General features: G+C 30.5%; 1 protein-coding gene across 1 annotated transcript in view; it reads right to left on the bottom strand.

The window, feature by feature from the left end:
• The window catches only part of LOC117174837 (beta-hexosaminidase subunit beta-like), a 55323-nt gene extending 37722 nt beyond the window's left edge, over window positions 1–17601 (bottom strand). The window contains exon 1 of the mRNA XM_033364221.1: window positions 17351–17601. Coding sequence (XP_033220112.1) covers window positions 17351–17524 — 174 coding nt within the window. The 5' untranslated portion in view covers window positions 17525–17601. The remainder of the gene's footprint in view (window positions 1–17350) is intronic.
• Window positions 17602–23462: the final 5861 nt, after the last annotated feature.

Below are 23462 nucleotides of genomic sequence, written 5' to 3'. Positions count from 1 at the left end.
ACCAGAAGGTTTTGATACAATCTGGTCCCGGTGCGGAATAGTTCTTCATCCCTCTTAATACTCTTTTCACCTCCTCGGTAGTGATGGGTGGGCATTCTTTATTAGGTGTTATGAGGGCAACACATAACTCCTTGAAGCTACTAATATTTTCTGAGTCTTCGTCCAGTCTATGCTGAACTTCGTAGACTTCTCTCCAAAATACTTCGACCTCCTCTGGTTTGGGTGGGTGTTCGACGGTAACTGGAGGGTCTTGGAAGAGTCGAGATGGGTCAGAGAGAAACTGTTGATTTTCTCTGACCCATCTCTACCTCCACTCTAGACTTCTCTTAGCGTCAGATAGTATCCGTATTCTCTCAACAATATGCTGCCTGATGGTCAGCAGCTTTGACTGCTTACATAGCCCCTTTTACGGAGTAGTTCAGCGTGTTTCGTAGACGTTGCTGCGAAAAGTGCGATAGCTCCGGGTGTTTCTCGCACCAAAGAGGATGCAGCCGTGCCATGTAACCCCGTTCACGGGCCACACTCGCATCGTAGCAGTCTAGCAAGTCGTGATTCAGTCGCTCCGTCCACCCAAAGGTCACGAGATCCCGCCGACCCATCGCATTGAATCCATTTTCATTGGCTCCCCCAGCTCTAGATTGGTCGGCATTGTTGGCCGACCCATTGTCGGGAGCCCTGCACGTTCTGTTGTTTTGAACCGCACTTACTACAACTATGTTTGGTGTTGTCATTGTTGTTCCCACGAGAAGCTAGGGAAAGGGGTTTGGTCCATCCTTGTAGAGCCCCGCATGCAAGGATGAGGCTGCTTACTCTGAGAGGTCGCCCGGTATCGAATGGGGGCTCGTCCGGATTTGCCTTAAGGGCATGTGACACAGCTAAATACCTATATTACCGACCTCACTTTTTCCGTTCACTGAATGTTTTTTTGAACCTAAGAACTTTTTTGTAAATAAAATATCGAGCTGAAATTTCGGGAAATGTATTAAAACACAATAAAGTACGTTTAGGTACTGCATTTTTGTAGGAACTTCACTGAAAATTATTTCATCTTTTTTCTGGACCTCAACATTTTTTGAACGTTCGAACTTTTTTTAAACATAAAATATCGGTCTCAAACTTTGAGAAATGCAAGAGCCGAAACAAAACTACGTTTAAGTATAAAGCTCAATAATAATAGATGTAAAAAAATATATTTCAACAATCAATTCCAGCGGCATCAGCCGGTAACGTTGTACACGAAAATACGAACTCTCTAGAGCCTCTTCTAGTGGCCGCCAGGTTTCGTATTTTCGTGTACAACGTTAACGGCTGATGCCGTTGGAATTGATTGTTGAAATATATTGAGACCGATATTTTATGCATAAAAAAAGTTCGAACGTTCAAAAAATGTTGAGTTTCAGAAAAAAGATGAAATAATTTTCAGTGAAGTTCCTACCAAAATGCAGTACCTAAACTTACTTTATTGTACTCTAATAATTCTTCCAAAGTTTCAGCTCGATATTTTATTTACAAAAAAAGTTCTTAGGTTCCAAAAAAACATTCAGTGAACCGAAAAAGTGAAGTCGGTAATATAGGTATTAAGCTGTATCACATGCCCTTAAGCTAAATATTTGATCCTTACATGACCTTCCTGGTATAAACCCACTTTCGACTTTCCAAATCTTTACTTCCGTTATTTTCATTACCCTACGAATAAGTATTTTTGAGTATATTTCAATTACAGTACTTAATAAGCTAATCTCTCTGTAATTATTGCAGTCGCTCTTATTTCCCTTTCTTTTGTATACTGGTACGATAATCGCTTTTTTCCACTCGTCTGGCACGTCTCTCATTTCGAAACATAAATTTATCAATTCGCATAGTCTATGTGGTATGCACTCGCTACCGTGTTTAAGCATTTCAGCGATAATACCGTCTATTCCGGCAGCCTTACCGTTTTTCAAGTTCTTAATTATATCTCTAACCTCAGTGACGCCTCTAGTATTCCGTCTGAATCATATACCATTTCTCCCCTACTATTTCTCATGTTGACAAATTCTGTACTTTTCTTTCCTTTTATTTTTTTATAAAGCAGTTTCTTGCTTCCTTCAAAGTCGTTTTGTATTTTCATCTCTTCTTCTGCTCTAATTGTATCTTTACTTTCTTTAACTAATCGTTTGAGTATCCTGTTTTCGTGTCTGTAATCATTTCTACATCTATTTCTTTCCTCATTGCTAAGACCTGCGATGTCCAAATTTCTCTTGTACGCTTGTCTCTTTGCTTTTTGGGCAGTCTGAATTTCATCATTCCAACACGCATCGCCAGACATTTTTCCTACAACTACGGTACCACACACTCTGATCGTGCATCTAACAAGGATATCCCGTAACATTGTCCAGGCACCCTCTATATCTTTGGTTTCTATAAGGTCCTCCCATGTTGCCCTATCTATGCTTTCGATTATCTTATTTTGGAAATCTATTCGCACATCCGGTTTCTGTAGGTTCTCAATTTTGATTCGCGTTTGTTTTGTTTTCTTGGTTCTCTTTTTTCTCCATCCCCGATCTAAGACAATTTTTGAGATCAGAAGGTAATGATCAGTATTGCATTCAGGACCCCTCATGACCCTTGTATCTTTGACAAATTGCCTTATAATATTCCAAATTTTCGCAAACATTTAAAGAAAATTTGACCATGCTCTTGAAACCTTTCGAGATTCGTTTACAGCTCCTAAATTATATTTTTTACATTTTAAAATTTTTTCATTTCTAAAAATCTTCTAAGTTATTCCAAGGAACTTAAATTTTTTAAATTTTCTTCAAACCTTACAAAAATTTTCAAAAATCTTTACAAATTTTAATTATTTTTTAATCGTTTAAAATTTCTGAACGTCTCTTAAACTTACTCAAATTTGAAAGTTCATTATTTAAACCAACATAAACTTAAACAAACATGTGCAACAAAATTACACAAAAAGGCATTAAAAGAATTATGTTCCTTAATTTTTCTAAAATTATCTAATATGGAAAATTTCAAAAGTTTAAAGAATATTTTACACACTTTAAAAAAGTTTTAGGAAACAATAAAAAATGTTTTGTGATTTTCTTTTCAATTTTCTCTTAGAATTCATCGCAAAGCAATCGTTTAAAACGTTTCCATGAACTTTCTTTCATTGTTTCGACGGCCTGGACGCCCTCCAAAGTTTAGTGGAAATTCAGTTTACCGAAAAACTTCTAATAACTAGTTAGCCACTGAAAGCGAATCGCCCAGTCGGGCGAGCTCCGGTTCGTCCTCGTGCACTTTCGGCTTTGAACGAGACTTGTCTTTGCAGCGTTTAACAGAGCCGATTCACCGACACGCGACTTTTGTCCACTTCTTACTGCCAAGTTTTTCTGTTCCTCTTTCTTACGGTCCATGCACCATTGTCCACTTTTTACAGCCAATATTCTATTGCTACATTTTACAGCCATGATGTTATATCCATTTTTTTAGGCACTTTTCTATAGCTGCTTCTCACTCACCAACGAGATATTTCCACTTTTTATTGTCAGCCGCTCATTTATCACGGTTCGCCTGCTTGGTGTCCAACCTTAAGGTGGGTTTATTGGTTATTTTGTATTTTTTTTTTTATTTCGTGGATATTCTAGGACTATTTTAAGACCAAAGTAAAAAAAATCACTAAGACCGATTTCAAAAACAATAATTTTTTAAAAGTATTTAATGCTTTCACGATGATTTATTTTCATAAAGTGAGACATTTCGCGAATTTAAAAGTAATATAGGTCATTTTAAAGGAAATTTAGCTTGTCATGAGAAGCTCAAATACAAAATTTTATTAAAATTTTTTTTATGCTGAAAATACAAAAAATGTAAAAAAGTGCTTTTTCCAAACTCGTCAAACTATTCTCATAATATGAGATACCCCAGGAAATAGCTAATAAAATGCAAAATAAAGTATTATTTTTAATGAAAAACTTAATTCTATGTTTCCGAAGTATAAATTTACTGCTATTTAGATATATTTAGTTTTTGCAGTACTCACAAACACTTTTGTAACAAATTTCCCCCGCGCAGCCACAGTGTTATAAAAACCACAGGTATCTCATATTATGAGAACCAAACCTTGCAACTATGCACTCACTATGCCTGACCTGTACAATGAAAAACTTCAACACTATCGATATTTTCCTACTTAGTTATTCAATCCCCATCACTCCAGATAAGCTTGACGGCTAAATACATATTTAATGATTAATAAATAGGGTTTAAAGAATTCCCTTCCAAGAACTCGACCACCATCGATTTCACAAAAAGTTCGCCTATAATCTTTAGAAGCCCAATGAAAAATGGACTATACCACGAAATTACTCTTTCTTCAAGGGCTACAAGTTAGTGATAGAACGAACAGAGTGGGTCTCTTAGTTTAGCTGATACCCCGCTTTCTCATATTACGAGAATATCTCATATTCGAGTACTCTCCTCTATATATACCGAAATTCCGTGAGATTCGTACAATTGGTGTTTATGCTTTTTTCTTATTACTTAAAACATATTAATTTGAAAACTTCACGAATTGAAATAAACAAAACAAACCAAACTTTAACTTGAAACAATTGCAGCTTGCTTGTATCCTTATCTAAACGAATTATTTATCTGGTACAATAGATTACCAAGCAGTGCATATGTTGACCGATTGTTCAGCACAGCCGGATTGATTCTTTTAGACAAAAGATATCGCATGAGCAATGAACATTTCGAAAACATGGTATTATTGAAAAAAAAAAAATGGTTCTACGATAAATCTTTAGAAGACTGCAGTATATATTTATAAGCTTTGTAATAGTTTAAATAATAGAGAACTTGTAGACAAATTCGGCATTTTTTAATTATATATTTCATTATAAATAAAAAAGTAACGACAAGATAACGCGTTACTTTTTAAGTAACGGTAATGGCAACGCGTTAAAAATTTTAAGGCAGTAACGGAAACGATGAAGTGTTACTTTTAGACAGTAAATTGTCAAAAACTGGTATGAATTTAAAAACTAAGAATTGGATTGGTATTTTTTTCCTTTTAGAGACATGCTACGATTTATTTGAAGATCAAAAATAAAAATTGCTTGAACCGTTTTGGAAAAACTATTTTTTTCAATCAGTGTAAAAGAACTACGTTAGTATTTTAAACCTTAAACGGCCAAAACGCCACTACCGACACACTGCTTTTCAACGGCCAATAACTAAGACTATTCGACACTAGAAAAAATTAAAACACATATATTTTTATTGCTTAAGATCTCCTCTTTCCGACGGTGCCAATGAAATTCCTCAAAAAATTTATTTATTATCCCAAAATGCAGTTTAAACAAAAAAAAAACGTGATTTTTAGTGCCTATTTTTTTTGTGAACCATTTTCCAAAGCTTTTCGAGTCTGTAATTAACCTGGAATCTCACTACCCGGTGGAATAAATGTCTAAACTTTGAGAATCCATGGTTCAAAGATCGATTTTTCGTTTTAGTATTTTCAAAATGGCGTCTTAATGGCAAAATTTTTGTGAAAACATTCATGAATTTTTTTACAATAAACGATGCGCTTTTCGGACAAATCATCAAAAATAAAAAGTTCTTGTAATCAGCCAAGGAATACGCCTGAATTTTTTCGAAGCGTTTTGAGCAAATTTTTTGATTTTGCATATGAACAATTTTTGCAAAATTCAAAATTTTGCTCAAAACGCTCCGGAAAAATTCAGGCGTATTCCTCGGGGTATTACAAGAACTTTTTATTCTTGACAAATTTTCCGAGAAGCGCATAGTTTTTCAAATAAAAAATTTCCAACGACTCCGTAACCTTTATTGCACTCTGACATCAAACCACACCTTCACCGCATTGTCATCCTGGGAATTTTCGAGTACACCCAGCAAAAGAAAAATGCCAAAGCGTAAGCCTCAAAAATTGTAACAAACTCCGAATCGGAATGGGATTCCGATGAAAATGATGAACGTGTCATCATACCTAATCCAGATTACTCTGGCTCTGATGGAGATGATTCATCAGATGACGAGAATTCGGGACTGGAACTTCCCAGACCAAATGTATCATATAGATCTGTTTTCCATAACTACACAGTATCTCAAAAACAATTGGAACCAAATCACGTTTTTTCATGGAGTAACGAAGAAAAAGTTTGCTCTGAAAATTTCTGTAAAGAAATCAGCAGGAAATATTTGTCGCGATCAAAAATAGGTTATTTCGAAACTCACAGATACGAATCACGAATAAGAGCATTATGTAATAATGAACAATGTCGCCAGAGGACTACTAGATTTTGCATTGATTGCAACATGTATTGCTGCTTACATTGTTTCTCAAAATTACATTCTGAAACAGCAGGATCAAAATGATTTCAACGGATTGAAATCTGAAATGAAAATAATTCTCCATAAAAAAATTAAAAATTGTAAAAAAAATATATAAAATCCCTTTAAAAAAAAGAGACTATCGATATTCGTCGACCTCCACGTTGGTGATAGTTGGGCAACGTAAACTTTGTTTGCGGCAGACGGACGATAGATATTCGTGAATCATTTTACTCTTACACGATGCTTAGAACTATGAAAATTTTTTATTGAAAAACTATGCGCTTTTCGGAAAATTTGTCGAGAATAAAAAGTTCTTGTAATCAGCCGAGAAATGCGCCTGAATTTTGCCGGAGCGTTTTGAGCAAAATTTTGAATTTTGCAAAAATTATTCATATGCAAAATCCAAAATTTTGCTCAAAACGCTTCGAAAAAATTCAGGCGTATTCCTTGGCTGATTACAAGAACTTTTTATTCTTGATGATTTTTCCGAAAAGCGCATCGTTTATTGCAAAAAATTCATGAATGTTTTCACAAAACTTTTGCCATTGAGACGCCATTTTGAAAATACTAAAACGAAAAATCGATATTTGAACCATGGATTCTCAAAGTTTAGACATTTATTCCACGTGTTAGTGAGATTCCAGGTTAATTACAGACTCGAAAAGCTTTGGAAAATGGTTCAATTTTTTCTAGTGTCGAATAGTCTTAGTTATTGGCCGTTGAAAAGCAGTGTACCGGTAGTGGCGTTTTGGCCGTTTAAGGGTTAAGTTCGAGTGGGTGGACACGGTTTTTTTATTATATACTTGTCTCGCGCTCCGAGCTCGGTCTTTGTATGTTCCAGATATCCACAGATTTTTTTAAACTAAAAGTCAAAATATCGACAACAGTAATTTGGTCATAGTGACTTGTTTTTTGTCAAAGCTCCTTCGGCTTTAACAAATTCATTCTCATCACGTATCTCGTGCTTCGCACTCAAATTTGTATCTCTAATTGTATATCATTTCCATAAATGTATATTATTACAATTCATAACATACATTGATTCCAATTTTATTTTTACGATTTAAACGTAGCACATATGGTCGAAAAATCAGCCTTACCTTTTTTCAACTTCTAAATTAAATCCTTACCTCAGTCACCCACAAAACTTCGATTAAGGAGGGCTCGGGGACGGGGTAGGAGTTCAAATGATCTCATTTCACATTCCCGGCTCGAAGTGGGAAAAAAATGACATTTTTGGTTCAAAATATCATACAGCCCACAAATACTGAGCGATTTGAACAAAAAAAATTTGAAAAAAAGCTGTTAAGATTTCTAAGATAGTTGTCGAGACTGATTTTTTAAATTAGGTTTTTAATTTTTTATAAATAAATAAAGAAATATGACGAAAAGATGGCCATTTTATCTATTTCACGTGCTCGTCAAGAACAGGAAAAGTGTTGAAATAGCCTAAGTTTCATAAACTAATATTAGCTAAGATGTTCCAATATTATATATATTATTAAACAGCAAAAATTTTTATAAACAAATTATTTGTTGAAAAAAGGTTTTTAAGATTTTCCATAATCATACGTTTTTTCTAATTATATTGCAAGACATTTTATGAACAAATGCAGTAATAAGGCATTTTTCGAAAGAAAAATTCGTTTTCTTCGATGTACATTTTTTTAAATTCGGAACTTTATGGTATTCGCAGCAAAATTCATAATTTGTTTATTAATCTTATGATCTTTTAAACAAATTTAATAAAGAAATGCATTATTCGGGCTTTGGTCGGCAGAAAAATTCGGTTTTTTCGATGCTAGTCATTTCGGATGGGAACTTGATGGGAATTTCAGCAAGATTCATAATGAGTTGACAAATTGTATTATTTCTTTAAGTAAATTTGATGAACAAATACATTAATCAGGCATTTGTCTACAGAAAAATTAATTTTTTTCTATGTCAACACTTTTAATTAGGACATCGAAAAAAAATTCCATCGACAGATGCTCGAATAATGCATTTGTTTATTAAATTTGTTTTTAAAAATATATATAACTTATCAACCAATTATGAATTTAGCGAAATCATCATGAACTTCCCAATTAAATCGACTGAAATCGAGAAAAAAAAGAATTTTTCCATCCACAGATGCCTGAATAATGCATTTGTTTGTTAAATTTGTTTTTAAAACTCATAAAATGTGTCAACTCATCATGAATGTTGCCGAATTTATTATGAAGATCGCAATTAAAAGTCGGATATCAAAAAAAAAAAAGAAGAACAAAAAACCGAATTTTTCTGTCGACAAACGCCCAAATCAAAATAGTTAAATTTTCAATCAAAGAAGCGAATTTTTCGGTGTCTTAATATTAATCTTAGTATTAATATCAGGATATCTTACATATCGGAAGTAAGGGCAAGGGGGTGCAAATTTTAGAAAAGATCCTTACGTATTTTTTGGATGACCCCTTCACAGTTTGAAAAAGATGTTTTTTTTTCATAAATGGGCCTAGCGGTTTTTTCCGTTTTAGCATTATTATCATTATATCATTATTATTTCTCCACATTAAGAAATTGTTTTACAAATATACTTAACTCCCGATATAAAATGTCCGGTTTTACGATATTCCTAGAATTGATGTACAGGGCAGCTTCGTTATGAACGGAGCGGTGGAACCTAAATAGAGGCGGTGCTCAGTCAAGCGTGACAAAATGCATGAGGCCGCACTCTCAGCTTTTTAGTTGCATCGGGTTGCATCATGCCTTATGTTTTGAAAATAAACTTCTGATGCATATATTGGAAGTTTCTTATAAAAATGTGTACAGTGTATGAATATATAACTGCATCTCTAAAGTGCGCGGGTTATCTGACAATTGGGAATTACTGTCGCTAATTTTCTTTGTCCAATCGTTCACTTATCTTTTATCTTGCAAGTGACGACTAGTAGTTATAAACAAAGATTCGTTTATCTTTGTCATTTGATAATAACTTTATTCCATTCGAATATTAGAAATCTATACTTAGTAGAATGCAATTTTAGTAAAGGATTTATCTTATCACCGGGAAAAATAACGTAGAAAATTTAACTGTGAATTATCTTTATAGATTTGTAGACATAACATTATCTTTATGCATGACATACAGGCTAAGGATATAAAAAAGAATGACATTTTTATTTCGAAGTCAATACACAATATTTTTATTATTTTAAGATAAAATACGTAATTCACTACACGGAAAAAATAAGTTTTTGAAACTTCACTCAGGTGCGGATCTACAGAATCGCGAAACCAGTCATCCCCTTCCTCAGGATTTTCTAAATTACCTTCACTTTTTTATTTTTCACTGCGAAATGCAGAAAAAATATAAAAAATATAATTTTATTTCATGACAGTTTATACACTATCCTTAACCCGGGATCAGGCGCGGTTGCTGGACTCGATCGCTGGTAACATGATTGGAAAAAAAAAATCTACTCATACTGTACAAATAATACCTTCTCATATTTTATTGGACAAATAGTTATTTGTGATACAAGGAACCTAAGTGGCATATTTTTGGCCGAGTGTAAAAGTTGCAATATGAGTTGGAGTCGAGGCGTAGCCGAGGCTAAGAAAGAGAACTGCAATTCACACATTGTTTCTTATCACGCCAGTCATCATAAGTGCAAATAGGCTGTATAGAGACCTAATCTAAAATCCTAAGAGGAAATCCAATCCAAAATTGGCGTCACTGCACTCATCTTACTATAAAGTACAAATATAGATATCCATCAACCAATCAGATCACAGTGTCCGTTACTTTATGGTACGCTGTACCCTAAGTAAAACTTTTACGGCCTAGGCTAAGAAGTGCTACTTTAGATATTGCTCACAGTACCTAAAATTGCACTTATGATGGCAGTGTGATAAAAAATAATTTTCATATTAATATTGCCTATATGAGCAACAGAAAAATAAATATGTAGTTGGATATATAACTTGGGAGTTTCTGAAGGTAATTTATGTAATTATTAAATTTTTTTTAGTGTTTTACCGTACATTGGGGATATAGCAATAATTTCGTTCAAAACCACCTACAGGTCGCAAATCTAAACCAAATCAAACAAAATTCAGCCAGAACTGTTTGTAATTGAATTACAAAGAGACTCACCAGGCCAAATTTTTCAAAATAATTTGTTTAAACATTGTTTTTGAACAAAATATGGCGAAATCAAGTTTTCTTTAAATTTAATTGTATAGCCGTTTCGTGAATATAAGATTTCGGGTCATAAACTAGATGAAGAATATAGAATTTAAGGAATTTGAGGCATAGCTGATTTTAAATTTGCCATGATTTTTGCAAAATAAATTTGTTTGAATAAATTATTGCTAATTTAAATTTTTTTCAAAATAAATTCTAAAATCTAATTCTCATGGCAAAAATATGTCTGAAGCAGTTTATTTCATATTTAAAATACAATTTGTTAAAACGATATGACTAAATAATAATTATTATTAAATTAATTTTGCATAATCTATATTAAATCTTAATAAAGCTTTTAACGTCTACAAGAAAATGAATAATAATACAAATACATAATAAGATAACTAAAGGGTTTTTTCGTGCGCTAATTTCAAGTTTGCTATTATTTTTGCAAGAAAAATTTGTTGGAACAAATTATTTTTCCTAGATTAATTTTTTAGATTAATTTTTTTTTATCTGTTTAGGGCTTATGTGTTTAGCGTTTATGATTTTAGGGTTTATGTGTTTAGGGCTTATCGGTTTAGGGTTAATGGGTTTAGGGTTTATCGGTTTAGGGTTTATGGGTTTAGAGTTTATCGGTTTATGCTCTATAGGTGGATGGGTTTAGAGTTTATCGGTTTATGCTCTATAGGTGGATGGGTTTAGTGTTTATGGGTTTAGGGAATATGGGTTTAGGGTTCATCGGTTTAGGTTCTATGAGCTTAGGGTTTAAGGGCTTAGGGTCTATGGGTTTAGGGTTTATCGGTTTAGGCATTATGGGCTTAGGGTTTATGGGTTTAGGGTTTATCGGTTTAGGGTCTATAGGTTTATGGGTTTAGGGTTTATGGGTTTAGGGTCTATGGGTTTAGGGTTCATCGGTTTAGGGTCTATGGGTTTAGGGTTTATGGGATTGGGGTCTATGGGTTTAGGGTTTATCGGTTTAGGCATTATGGATTTAGGGTTTATGGGTTCAGGGCTTATCGATTTAGGGTCAATGGGTTTAGGATTTATGAGTTTAGGGTTTATCGGTTTATGGTTTTTGGGCTTATGGGTTTAGGGTTTATGTTATTTTGCATCATTTTTGCAATATATTGCAAATTTAGCAATTCTTGTTTAAACTATTTGTTTAGACAAATTATTTTTAAAAATTTGGCGTTCTGAGTCTCTTGGAAATTCATTTAGAAACATTTCTGGCTAAATTTTGTTTGATTTCCCGGCCGACTCTTGAGATTTTTTCAGGTAAATGTGTTAGAGGTAGTTTTCATGGGTTTTTAAATAATATGGGGTGATAAATATAACATGGGGTTTTCTGAAGTTAATTTGGGTGATTATTTCTTTAAAGTTTGTACGATTTAGGACTTTAGAACTATTTTTTTATATTTAAAATTGTTATGCATGGCTGTTTATAGTGCTCGGAAAGCCTAACAATTTATTCTCATGACTTTTTTCGATAAAAAGAAAATTCTTAGTGTTACAGCATTTTCAAAAAATTGTAAATCAATCAAAAATCAAAATTTTGATCCCAAAAAAGATCCACAAAATTCGTTACTAATCACATCTTCATATGATGCGCACTTTTTGTTTTATTCGTGAAAAATAATATTGGAAATAAAAAGATACAATAAAATTGGTGGAAAAACGATTAAAGTTAGGGAAAAAAATGATTTCACAAAAACTTTTTATTCGAAAAAGAGCTATGAATTAGTTATAAATCACTTTTTAACAGAACACGTAGTTTTTGTTTTAATCATAAAAATGAAAAATTAGTGGAAACACGACAAAAGGTGCGAAAACAAATTGATAGAAAAAAGTTATTTCCTCAAAACAAATATACAAATTTGTAATAATTTATTACGTTATCATCATGTATTATTGAGAAAGTATTATGATTGCACGAAATTTGACACCAAAATATCTCTAAGATAAATCATAGCTTTTGAAAAATCCTACAAAATTTTTTATATTGATTTTTTAATAGGACTCGTCATTTTGTTTTTATTTATTAAAAGTATTATGCAGAATATCGAAAATTCCGATATTACGCGAAAAGACTCCGTGTTCGCAAAAAAGTTAAAAGAAGACTTGTAGAATATTTCGTTTTATGAATAAAAAAAATATGAAAAAAATTATATTTTTAGCATAAAAAACGCGAGTTAGAGAAAAACGTCTGAAAAAGGGATTGTAGTTTTTTATTTATTTAAGGTGGTTCAGAAAATATACATTTATAAATGTCCGTCAAAAATCTAGCGCGCAGCGCGAGTTTCACGATGAGAATGTGTACCTCAAAGCCTACAGAGCCTTGAGAAAATTAATCTTTAACTACTACTTAATTTAGTAGAAAAATCAGAATATTAAGACGTATATAAATACTGCAATCTGAAATAGATCTTTTTAATAAAGTTTCCTAAAGGGGGTTGGTCCTCGGCCATCCCAACCTAAACCAGTAAACAGATTTTCGAAATTGGGAAAAATCAAAAATTTGAATAACTACAAAAACGGTCAGAAATACATAAAAACTAACAAAAAAATAATGATTTTCAGGAGGATGTTTGTTTTCGACCAATTTGGGCTAACCCAATAAGAACATTTTTTAAATAAAAAGAAGTAACATTTTCATTTATTTGTAAAACGGTGAGATGCGTGAAAAATGAAAGTAATTTCAGAACTACTTTAAAGGGCGTGATTCTTGGCCATCAATACTTGAAGCACTTAACAGATTTTCGAAATTCAAAAGAAAAATGTAATTTTGAATTATTTCGAAAACGGTTGGGGATACACGAAAAATAGTAAAATATAAATATAAGTTAAATAAATAAGATGATCTGAATATATATAGTAACGCCAAAAGAAGGCACCTTGATTACTAAGGGACCCACGTGGAGAGCTTTACATAATTACTTTGTGAAGCTCCTCGCAAGTAAATGGATGAGTTTAGTAATTACCGCTCTTGGTAATTTTGCAGTATTTTTGTTAACGCCGTTTGGCGAGTTCTGTTTCAAACAATTATAATAAATTCTGTTGTAATGGATGGCCAGGTATGAATGTGCAAAAAACTGTGGTAAAAATTTAATGTGACTGTTGTAAAAAAACTAAATTTGCAAACTTGTTTTACAGCTGCGTTTTTAACTATTTAAATATTAAAAGATAATAGTTATTTCTTGTTTCCGTCGAAAACCAATTATCTTTTCGAATAATTAGAAAAGGCAGGAAAGATTTTGGAGTTCTACAAATCTGTCACCTTTGTTTTATTTTATGGTGATTATCGATGCCTGACATTTTTTACTTTCTATCCTCTCCAGTTTTAACTCAGACGGTGTTTGTTCTTGATCAGAAACGTATTTCATCTAAGAAATTTTTTCATGTTATAATTTTTTGAACTCATCAATTTATAATACCTGTCAATTTTTAGGACATTATAATATTTTGTGATCTATTTATAATATTCTAACGTTTTTTAATTCAATTTTTAATGTGTGGATATTTATACCGTGTAAAATAATAATTTATATACTTCGGGAGTTAAATTATAATTTCTGAATTTATTTCAGTTCAAGCAAATTCTTTTTAACATTTTGTTGGAAGCATTTCTCAGATTTTTATTGTCAATTGAAAAGCGAAAGAAGATTGTTACAATTTTCATAAATGTTGAAAATATTTGAAAGAATAAAGGGAAATTTTTATAATTTTTGTTTTTGTTTAAAAGATGTTTATCCTCTAATCTTCTAAGAGTCATAAGTATTTCTTAAACTTTCACAATTTTTTCCAACAATTTTTCAGCAACCCAGAAAACAAAACATTATACTTTTTCGACATATTTGATATCTTATCTTTTTCAAAAAATCTTAGCAAAATTATGTACTTATAAGACCTTAAAAACAAATTAAAAAAAGGTTTATTCAAAATGTTTGTCTTGTATTCAAAATAATTATTTATTCTCTAACATTGTAACTTAGGTGATTTTTTTTCTTTCATAAATGAAAAATATTTGGTGGGTAAAAATTGAACTATATTGTTGAAAATGTTGCTTTTTGGGTTAAAAATAAAACTAGTTGAAAATTAATCATTTATTATTAAAGATTCATTATTTCAGTTGAAAATTCATATCTTTGGTTGATAAGAACTATTTCATTGAAAATCCATCTTTTTAAAAGAAAATAAATCTCCTTGGTAGAGAATTAATCTATTTCGTTGAATATTTCTATTTTTGTATTAAAAGGTTCAACTGTTTTGTAGATAATTTGTCTCTTTTAAAAAAATATCGTAGATTTTGGTTAAAAAGCAAGACGTAAAAATTAGATTTTTTGTTTTGTTTTAGGATTCGCCTATTTTGTTGAAAAAATGTATTTTTTAGAACAAAAATTTTAAAAATTAAATTTTTTGTTTTAATGTATTTTCAGAAAGAAAATCAAATTTGTTGCTATTTTATGGGTAAAAACCTTTAGGCCATTGTTTTTTTCGTAGCCTATGTCGCTTTCCCCAAAATTTAATTTTTTAAATGTTAATGTTATTTTTTACGTTTAAAACAAAAACTATGTGTCCTATCAAAATATGAATAATAACAAGTTTATGGCTTTTTTTGTCGAATAACTTGTGTCTATTTATTTTTTCGTATCTTGCGTCTTTTTCGAAAAAAATCAGTTTTTTAATATGAGTTTTTAAGATTAAAACAAAAAATGAGCGTCTTATAAAAAAGAGTATTAAATTTCTACAAATTTCCAATTTAAAAATATATATAAATTTCCAAATAGTTAAATTTTCAACTGAAATCATAATTTTTTCACAAAAAAGTCGAATTTGTAACAAAATATATAAATTTTCAACAAAATAATTACATTTTCAACCAAAATAGATACATTTTTATCAAAAAATCCAACAAAGATTATTATTTATGAACCAGAAAGTTGCAGTTCAAGCCAAAAAAGATTACACTTGATGCAAAAAGATGAGAATATTAAAACCAAAAAAGAAACAAAATTTTAAGGCCATGTGACGAGTGGGTCACGCGACCAGATTTCTACCTTACCGCCACCTTTCTTATTTTCCAACTTATTTTCACACGAAGGGCCACATCGAGTTGAAGATTTGGGATAATAAATAAGAAGCACTAAGAAAGGTGAGTCTCTTCCTGATCTTTAATAATTATAAAAAAAGCAAAAAAAAATATTTGCAACAAAAAACTTTTTTCTTAATTATACAAATTTAGCACCAGATCCACCATTCTTAGTGCTTCTTGTTTAGTATCCCAAATTTTCAATTCGATGTGGCGTTTCGTGTGAATATAAGTTGGGAAATAAAAAAAGTGGCGGTAAGGTAGGAATCCGGTCACGTGACCCACTCATCACATGGCCTTAATCTAACTTAAAATTTTCAAGTTAAAAAGACAAATTTTGAATTTAATACTTTAATTTTCAATCAAGAGGATTAATTTTGTACTAAAGAAGTCAAATTTTTAACAGAATATATAAATTGCCAAACAAATAGTTAAATTTTTTACTACCAAATATACATTTTCATCAAACAATGGAATTGGTAAATTCTCAATTAAAAAATAAATTTTCAACGCTGAAAATACGAATTTTCTATCAAACAGCTGGATTTAAAACCCAAAAATGATGATTGCTGTGAAGCCTCTGATAGAAAAATATGATTTTAGATCATTTTCAGACTGAAGAATAATAGTTTTAATGAACATTTAAGTTCATTTTTAATACAAATTTTGGTTCTAAAAAGATTATAAAACTTGAAATTTATAAAACTTAATAATTAATGTTATTTACACATTTTATTTTATAAGTTAATAAAATCTTAAGATTTTGAACACTCGGAAAAAATCTCACCCTACGTAAGTCAGCACGGAACAATCATTGGCCTACACCCCCACCCAAAAGACTTTATGTAATTTATGCACAAGCCCTAATCAGTTTTGACCTAATTGTGTGTATTTATCATAAATGTAGCTTTTCTGTTATACCATGTGATTTTAATAAACAATTATCAGTATTTTGCACAACAGTGGAATCCGTTTTTTTCATTTTGGTCTTAAAATAGTTGTAACATGTCTCCTTAATTGTGTTTTTAAATTCACAATCTAAGCGTTTTTGGCTTTAACTTAATACATCTCTTAAGACAACTTAAAAAATTCTTTAAGAACGGGCCTAGCGATTTTTCTGTTTCGGGATTAATATAGTATAAAGTCCCCGAAATAGATGTAACTGAAGTTTAGAACGTTCCAATGAACAAACAATTTTTTCACAGATTTATTTGATCAAAAACTATTTTTTAAGCTGAAATTAAAATAATGTATTCGAAGTCTTTTTTTAACTTTGTAATTTGCAACATTATTTAAATTAACATTGCAGAACTGTTTCTAGTTTACAAAGCCATCAGTAAAAAAATTCGTTAATTTGAACGTTCGGAACTTCAGGTAGATCTGAAACAGGAACACTAAAAAAATTAAACATTCAAGCACCTTTGTGTTGAATTTCATACAGACGAACCATGATATATTTTTCATGTAAATGTTTGATGTTACAAAAGAAAAATTAATAAGTAGATTTAATAAGAATAAAATAAGTCCTTTCTTTGACTGTCAATGTAAATAAGAGTACGATTTGTTTTTATAGGTCTTATGGTTAGACCGTAAGTCTTACGTAAGACCTACAAAAACAAATCTTACTCCTATAAAAGAAGAAATCAAAAGATTCTTTTAAATGCTTGTTTGAAGCACGATTGAAATTTTACTTTAATTATCAGTGAATGTGTAAGATATGATATCTCCCTTGAAAGAATAATATTTAAACTTACTTCAATGGCGAAACTGTTTGGTTGCAAAATTAGGGAATTATTGCCCAGAACTCTTCTCCAGGGCAGCGGCCAAGGTTCGCCTTCTGTGGCTGGGAACCATGGTCCAAAAAATCTGTTATTTGCATCTGTAAGGCTTGTCGATAGTAGCACAAGTATTACGGCAATGAGCAGCATTTTTCGAACCTTTCGCTTCTCAGGCTACAACGGATACTGGCAAGCAAACGACGATGGATCTTATAATTTCCTGATCGACTGACCCATCTATCAACTACATAACGTATATATGTATATATATCAACAACATATCTGAAACCTACAGACCATCGGTCAAGTGGGGATTGCTGTTGCTAACTTTCCATGTCTAATCGTCCACTTATCTTCCATCTTGCGAGTGACTATATTGACTATATTTAAATTAGATACAAATCAAACTTAAAATCCCTTTTTAGCGTTCAATAATCAACTTGACGTGGAGAATCCCTGAAAATAAAATCAAGAATATAACGACCAAATTTGGACAACTACCGCAAAATGTTCCCATTGGAATCTGAAAAAAGAACATTTTCCTCCCCTCCTTTCACCCTAAAAAAGAAAAAAAGGAAAGAAAATTATTCGTCTTAACTTTGGACAAAAATAAAAAGGAGGAAAAAAAGAGAAACCAACCAACCGAATCCCCTTCCTTCCCTTTCTATTTCATTCGTCCTCTTTATTCCCACCCTTATCCAATCCCAATAAAAAACATCAAAAAAATATATAAAAAATCTGTATTCTTTGCATTTGGAATGCTTGAAAAAAACTTGATCAAAAAAATCTCTTTTAGATGGCAGTATTTATATGCGGCTTCATGTTCTGAATTTTCTAATTAATTAAGTATTGTCAAAGATTAAGTTTCTCAAAGCTCTGTAGGCTTTGAGGTACATATTCTCATCGTGACACACATTTTTTTTATTATTATTTTTTTCAATGTTATTTTTCAAGAATAAAACAAAAAGTACGCGTTCTATCAAGAAGTTATCCATAAAGAAATTGTAGATCTTTTTTAGGATAACAATTTTTGTTATTTCATCTTTTTCGTATCCTACATAGTTTGTCCACAAAATAGAATTTTTCATTTTTCATTATTTTTTGTGCAATAAAAATTTGAATTTTTGAAGAAAATCCAAAAATTTGTTATGATGATCTTGTAGGGCTTTCAAAAAGAAATGTTTTTCTTACCTTGACTTTTTTCATATCTTGCGTTTTTTGGCTTGTTTGTTCTTTTTATTATTATAAATATCCGTAACAAAGAATTTTCAAATTCAAAAAAAAAGTTGTCTCAAAAATTTTCAAAATGCGCTAACTTTTTGAATTTTTATCAAAAATAGCTGGTTCACGAACTCTTCCTTTCTTTTAGGACTTAAAGTAAGTGTGCCAAAGATGGATTTGATTTGCTCATTTTTTCGAGAGTTATCGTGTTTGCGAACGGACAGAGGCCATCGTGAAAACCTGATTTTCGGATCCAGGGGGTCTCGAAACGTGGAGATCCGTTTTAAAATAAAAAATATTTTATTAACCCTTAAACGGCCAAAACGTCAATACCGGTACACTGATTTTCAACGGCCAATAACTAAGACTATTCGACGCTAGAAAAAATTAAGACACATATATTTTTATTGCTTAAGATCTCCTCTTTCCGACGGTGCCAATGAAATTCCTCAAAAAATTTATTTATTATCCCAAAATGCAGTTTAAACAAACAAAAAACGTGATTTTTCGTGCCTATTTTTTTTGTGAATCATTTTCCAAAGCTTTTCGAGTCTGTAATTAACCTGGAATCTCACTAACACGTGGAATAAATGTCTAAACTTTGAGAATCCATGATTCAAAGATCGATTTTTCGTTTTAGTATTTTCAAAATGGCGTCTTAATGGCAAAATTTTTGTGAAAACATTCATGAATTTTTTTACAATAAACGATGCGCTTTTCGGAAAGATCATCAAGAATAAAAAGTTCTTGTAATCAGCCAAGGAATACGCCTGATTTTTTTCGAAGCGTTTTGAGCAAAATTTTGGATTTTGCATATGAATAATTTTTACAAAATTCAAAATTTTGCTCAAAACGCTCCGGCAAAATTCAGGCGTATTTCTCGGCTGATTACAAATTTTCATAGTTCTAAGCATCGTGTAAGAGTAAAATGATTCACGAATATCTATCGTCCGTCTGCCGCAAACAAAGTTTACGTTGCCCAACTATCACCAACGTGGAGGTCGACGAATATCGATAGTCCCTTTTTTTTTAAGGGATTTTTTATATTTTTTTTACATTTTTTAATTTTTTTATGGAGAATTTTTTTCATTTCAGATTTCAATCCGTTGAAATCATTTTGATCCTGCTGTTTCAGAATGTAATTTTGAGAAACAATGTAAGCAGCAATACATGTTGCAATCAATGCAAAATCTAGTAGTCCTCTGGCGACATTGTTCATTATTACATAATGCTCTTGTTCGTGATTCGTATCTGTGAGTTTCGAAATCACCTAGTTTTGATCGCGACAAATATTTCCTGCTGATTTCTTTACAGAAATTTTCAGAGCAAACTTTTTCTTCATTACTCCATGAAAAAACGTGATTTGATTCCAATTGTTTTTGAGATGCTGTGTAGTTATGGAAAACAGATCTATATGATACATTTGGTCTGGGAAATTCCAATCCCGAATTCTCGTCATCTGATGAATCATCTCCATCAGAGCCAGAGTAATCTGGATTAGGTATGATGATACGTTCATCATTTTCATCGGAATCCCATTCCGATTCGGAGTTTGTTACAATTTTTGAGGCTTTACGCTTTGGCATTTTTCTTTTGCTGGGTGTACTCGAAAATTCCCAGGATGACAATGCGTGGAAGGAGCGTTTTGAGAAAAATTTTGAATTTTGTAAAAATTATTCATATGCAAAATACAAAATTTTGCTCAAAACGCTTCGAAAAAATTCAGGCATATTTCTTGGCTGATTACAAGAACTCTTTATTCTTAATGATTTTTCCGAAAAGCGCATCGTTTATTGTAAAAAAATTCATGAATGTTTTCACAAAAATTTTGCCATTAAGACGCCATTTTGAAAATACTAAAACGAAAAATCGATCTTTGAACCATGGATTCTCAAAGTTTAGACATTTATTCCACCGGTTAGTGAGATTCCAGGTTAATTACAGACTCGAAAAGCTTTGGAAAATGATTCACAAAAAAAATAGGCACGAAAAATCACGTTTTTTGTTTGTTTAAACTGCATTTTGGGATAATAAATAAATTTTTTGAGGAATTTCATTGGCACCGTTGGAAAGAGGAGATCTTAAGCAATAAAAATATATGTGCCTCAATTTTTTCTAGTGTCGAATAGTCTTAGTTACTGGCCGTTGAAAAGCAGTGTACCGGTAGTGGCGTTTTGGCCGTTTAAGGGTTAAGTTTAAATCGTTTTGGGCTCATCAATTAAAATGTTTTGTCAAAAATTAATCTTCTCTCTGTGTTTTGCTAAAACATTATTATGTTTTATTAGAATATTCCTCAGTACTTTTTTACTTTTTTTCGGTGCAAAAAGGATAATTTCTACAGTAAAAGACCAATTTTCAACAAAAAAGAATTAATTTTTAATAAAATAGTTAAATATTTCACTTTAGATGAATTTTAAACCAAAAAGATGATATGTCTGTCAAAAATGTGAATTTTCAGTAAACAATAGAATACTTAAACTTGTAATTAAAAATTTAATTTTTAATTTAAAAAAATTTTAATCAAATATATGAATTTTCGAAACAAATTTTGAATTTTTAAAGAATTTCTCAATTAAAAAATGATTTTTCTAACAACAAGGTTAATTAGATAACAGAACAATTAATTTGCCATGAATAATTTTCGTTAGTTTGTTTTTTTTTTGAATCGTGAAAAATAACATTAAGAACATTAAAAAAATGTAAATTGTTTGAAAAAAGAGATTTTTCGAAAAACTAAAGTTAAAGTTAATTTTATTATTATGGTTAAAAATCGCAACTATCTGTTTAAATATTAACCACTTTTCGCTGAGGATTCAAAATATTTTCTTGAAAATTCATCTGTTTTGGTTAAATTCAACTATTCTTGGTACAAAAATAAGATCCTTTGTCTTTGAAATATTAAATATTACGTTTTTCTTTGAGAATTAATCCTTTTAGGTTGACTAAAAAATATTGTTGAATGCAAAATTTTGTTTCATTGAGAATTTAACTATTTTGATGAATATTCATATTTTGGTTTTAAAATTTGATTGAAAATTAATATAAAAAAGTCAACTGTTTTGTTGAAAATTCGTTTATTTTGCTTTAAAATTAATTTTTTCAAATAAAAATTGATCATTCTCAGTAACAAATGCTTGTATTTGGTTAAAAATTTGTCTTTTTTGGTAGAAAATTAATCCTTCTGGCTGTTGGAAATTCGTATTTTTTGTCACATTTTTAATTAAAAATTACTTTTTTAAAATTCAGATTTAAATATTTGATTTTCGGGTGAAACATTATGACTTTTAGTAGAAAATTCATACCCTTCGTTAAAAAATTTTTTTCCGATTAAATTATACGTATGTTCATTTTAAATTAAAATATTTTTAGTTTGAAATATCAATTATTACATTTGTTGTTGAAAATTTATCTTTTTATTTTGAAAATTAATTGTTTCAACTAAAAATTCGACCAGTTTTTAAATTTTATCTGTTTGGTTGAAAATTAAATTTGTCGTTGAAAATTCAGCTGTTTTGAAGAAAATTTGCTTTTAAATTTAAATTTTTTTACTGAAAATGTTATTATTCCATTTTTGGTTAGATCATGATCTTCAATTTTTGTAAATATAACTGTTTGTTTTAAAATTGATGTAATTTGTGGGAATCCGGGTTTTTCTTGGAGAAAATAAATATTATTAGTTGAAAATTCAACTGTTTAGAACTTTTTGGTAGCAATTTCATTGTTTTTTATTGAAAATGAAACTTTTTTTTTAAATTAATCTTCTTTGTTGAAAATTCACCTTTCTTGGTTAAAAAATCAACTGCTTGGTTTGAAGCTGGAACTACTTTGTTCAAAACTCATTTTTTAAAATTTTCAAATATAAAATTTAGCAGAGAATTAAATTTTTTGTTCTGAAGTAGTTCTTCATTTTTTTTTAAATTAAAAAATGATTTTGTTAAAAAAATTGAGAGTTTCCAAAGATAAATTTAAAGTTGATATTTCAACTACAATAAACTCAATTTTTAATAACAAAAACCCGAATATAAAAAAACGGATTTTTAACGGCTTTTAATTTTTAATTGTTAAAGGCTTAGAAGACTGCATTTTTAAATTCTTTAAATTGAAAATGTATACTTAAAAATAAAAATTTTAAATTGAAAATTGTGTTAAGTAAAAGATTATCGAATTACGCTTTATAAAGTGAATAATATTATAATTTAAGAAGATAAATATTCAACTAATTATAAAAAAATTTCAATCGAATTTGGATAGATTTTTCTCGACTACCCAGTCCAGTATTTCAGTTCGAACAGGGCATTCATATAGAATTTAAGAGAATTTTAAGCATTTATTGTGCAAAAAATTATATATCATAATCACTGCATATATTTTTACAAAAATATTCTAAAGTGGAATAAACATATTTTTTTTAATTTACATAGTTGCTACAGATCAGGTAGTTCTATAACGTCAGGGAATGTAAGAGAAAATCTGATAGATTTAGGGAATTTTCGAAAACCTAAAGCTGAATTTAATATTCAAAGTATTTTGTTGAGAATTAATCCTTCTTGGTTTACTAAAGAATTTTTTAAATAAAAAAGTAAATGACTAAAAAATGTTGTTTTATTAAAAATTTAACTATTTTGTTAAACCTTCCTCTTCTTGGGTTTAAAATGCGATATAAAATATTTTCTTTTTAAATTTAACTGTTTTGTTGAACATGTACATGTTTGGTTCAAAATTTATATACTTAGTTTAAAATTCATGCATTTTATTGAAAATTTGAATTTGTGGGAGAATATTTAAGTTTCTTGGTGACTACTTCCGCTTTTTGGTATTAAATTCCTTTAAAATTCAAATTATTGGTTGAAAATTCATGTACTTTTTT

The sequence above is a fragment of the Belonocnema kinseyi genome, chromosome 6 (genome assembly GCF_010883055.1).
Source record: "Belonocnema kinseyi isolate 2016_QV_RU_SX_M_011 chromosome 6, B_treatae_v1, whole genome shotgun sequence".
NCBI classification, from domain to species: Eukaryota; Metazoa; Arthropoda; class Insecta; order Hymenoptera; family Cynipidae; genus Belonocnema; species Belonocnema kinseyi.
This window is presented reverse-complemented; position numbering and strand designations above follow the sequence as displayed.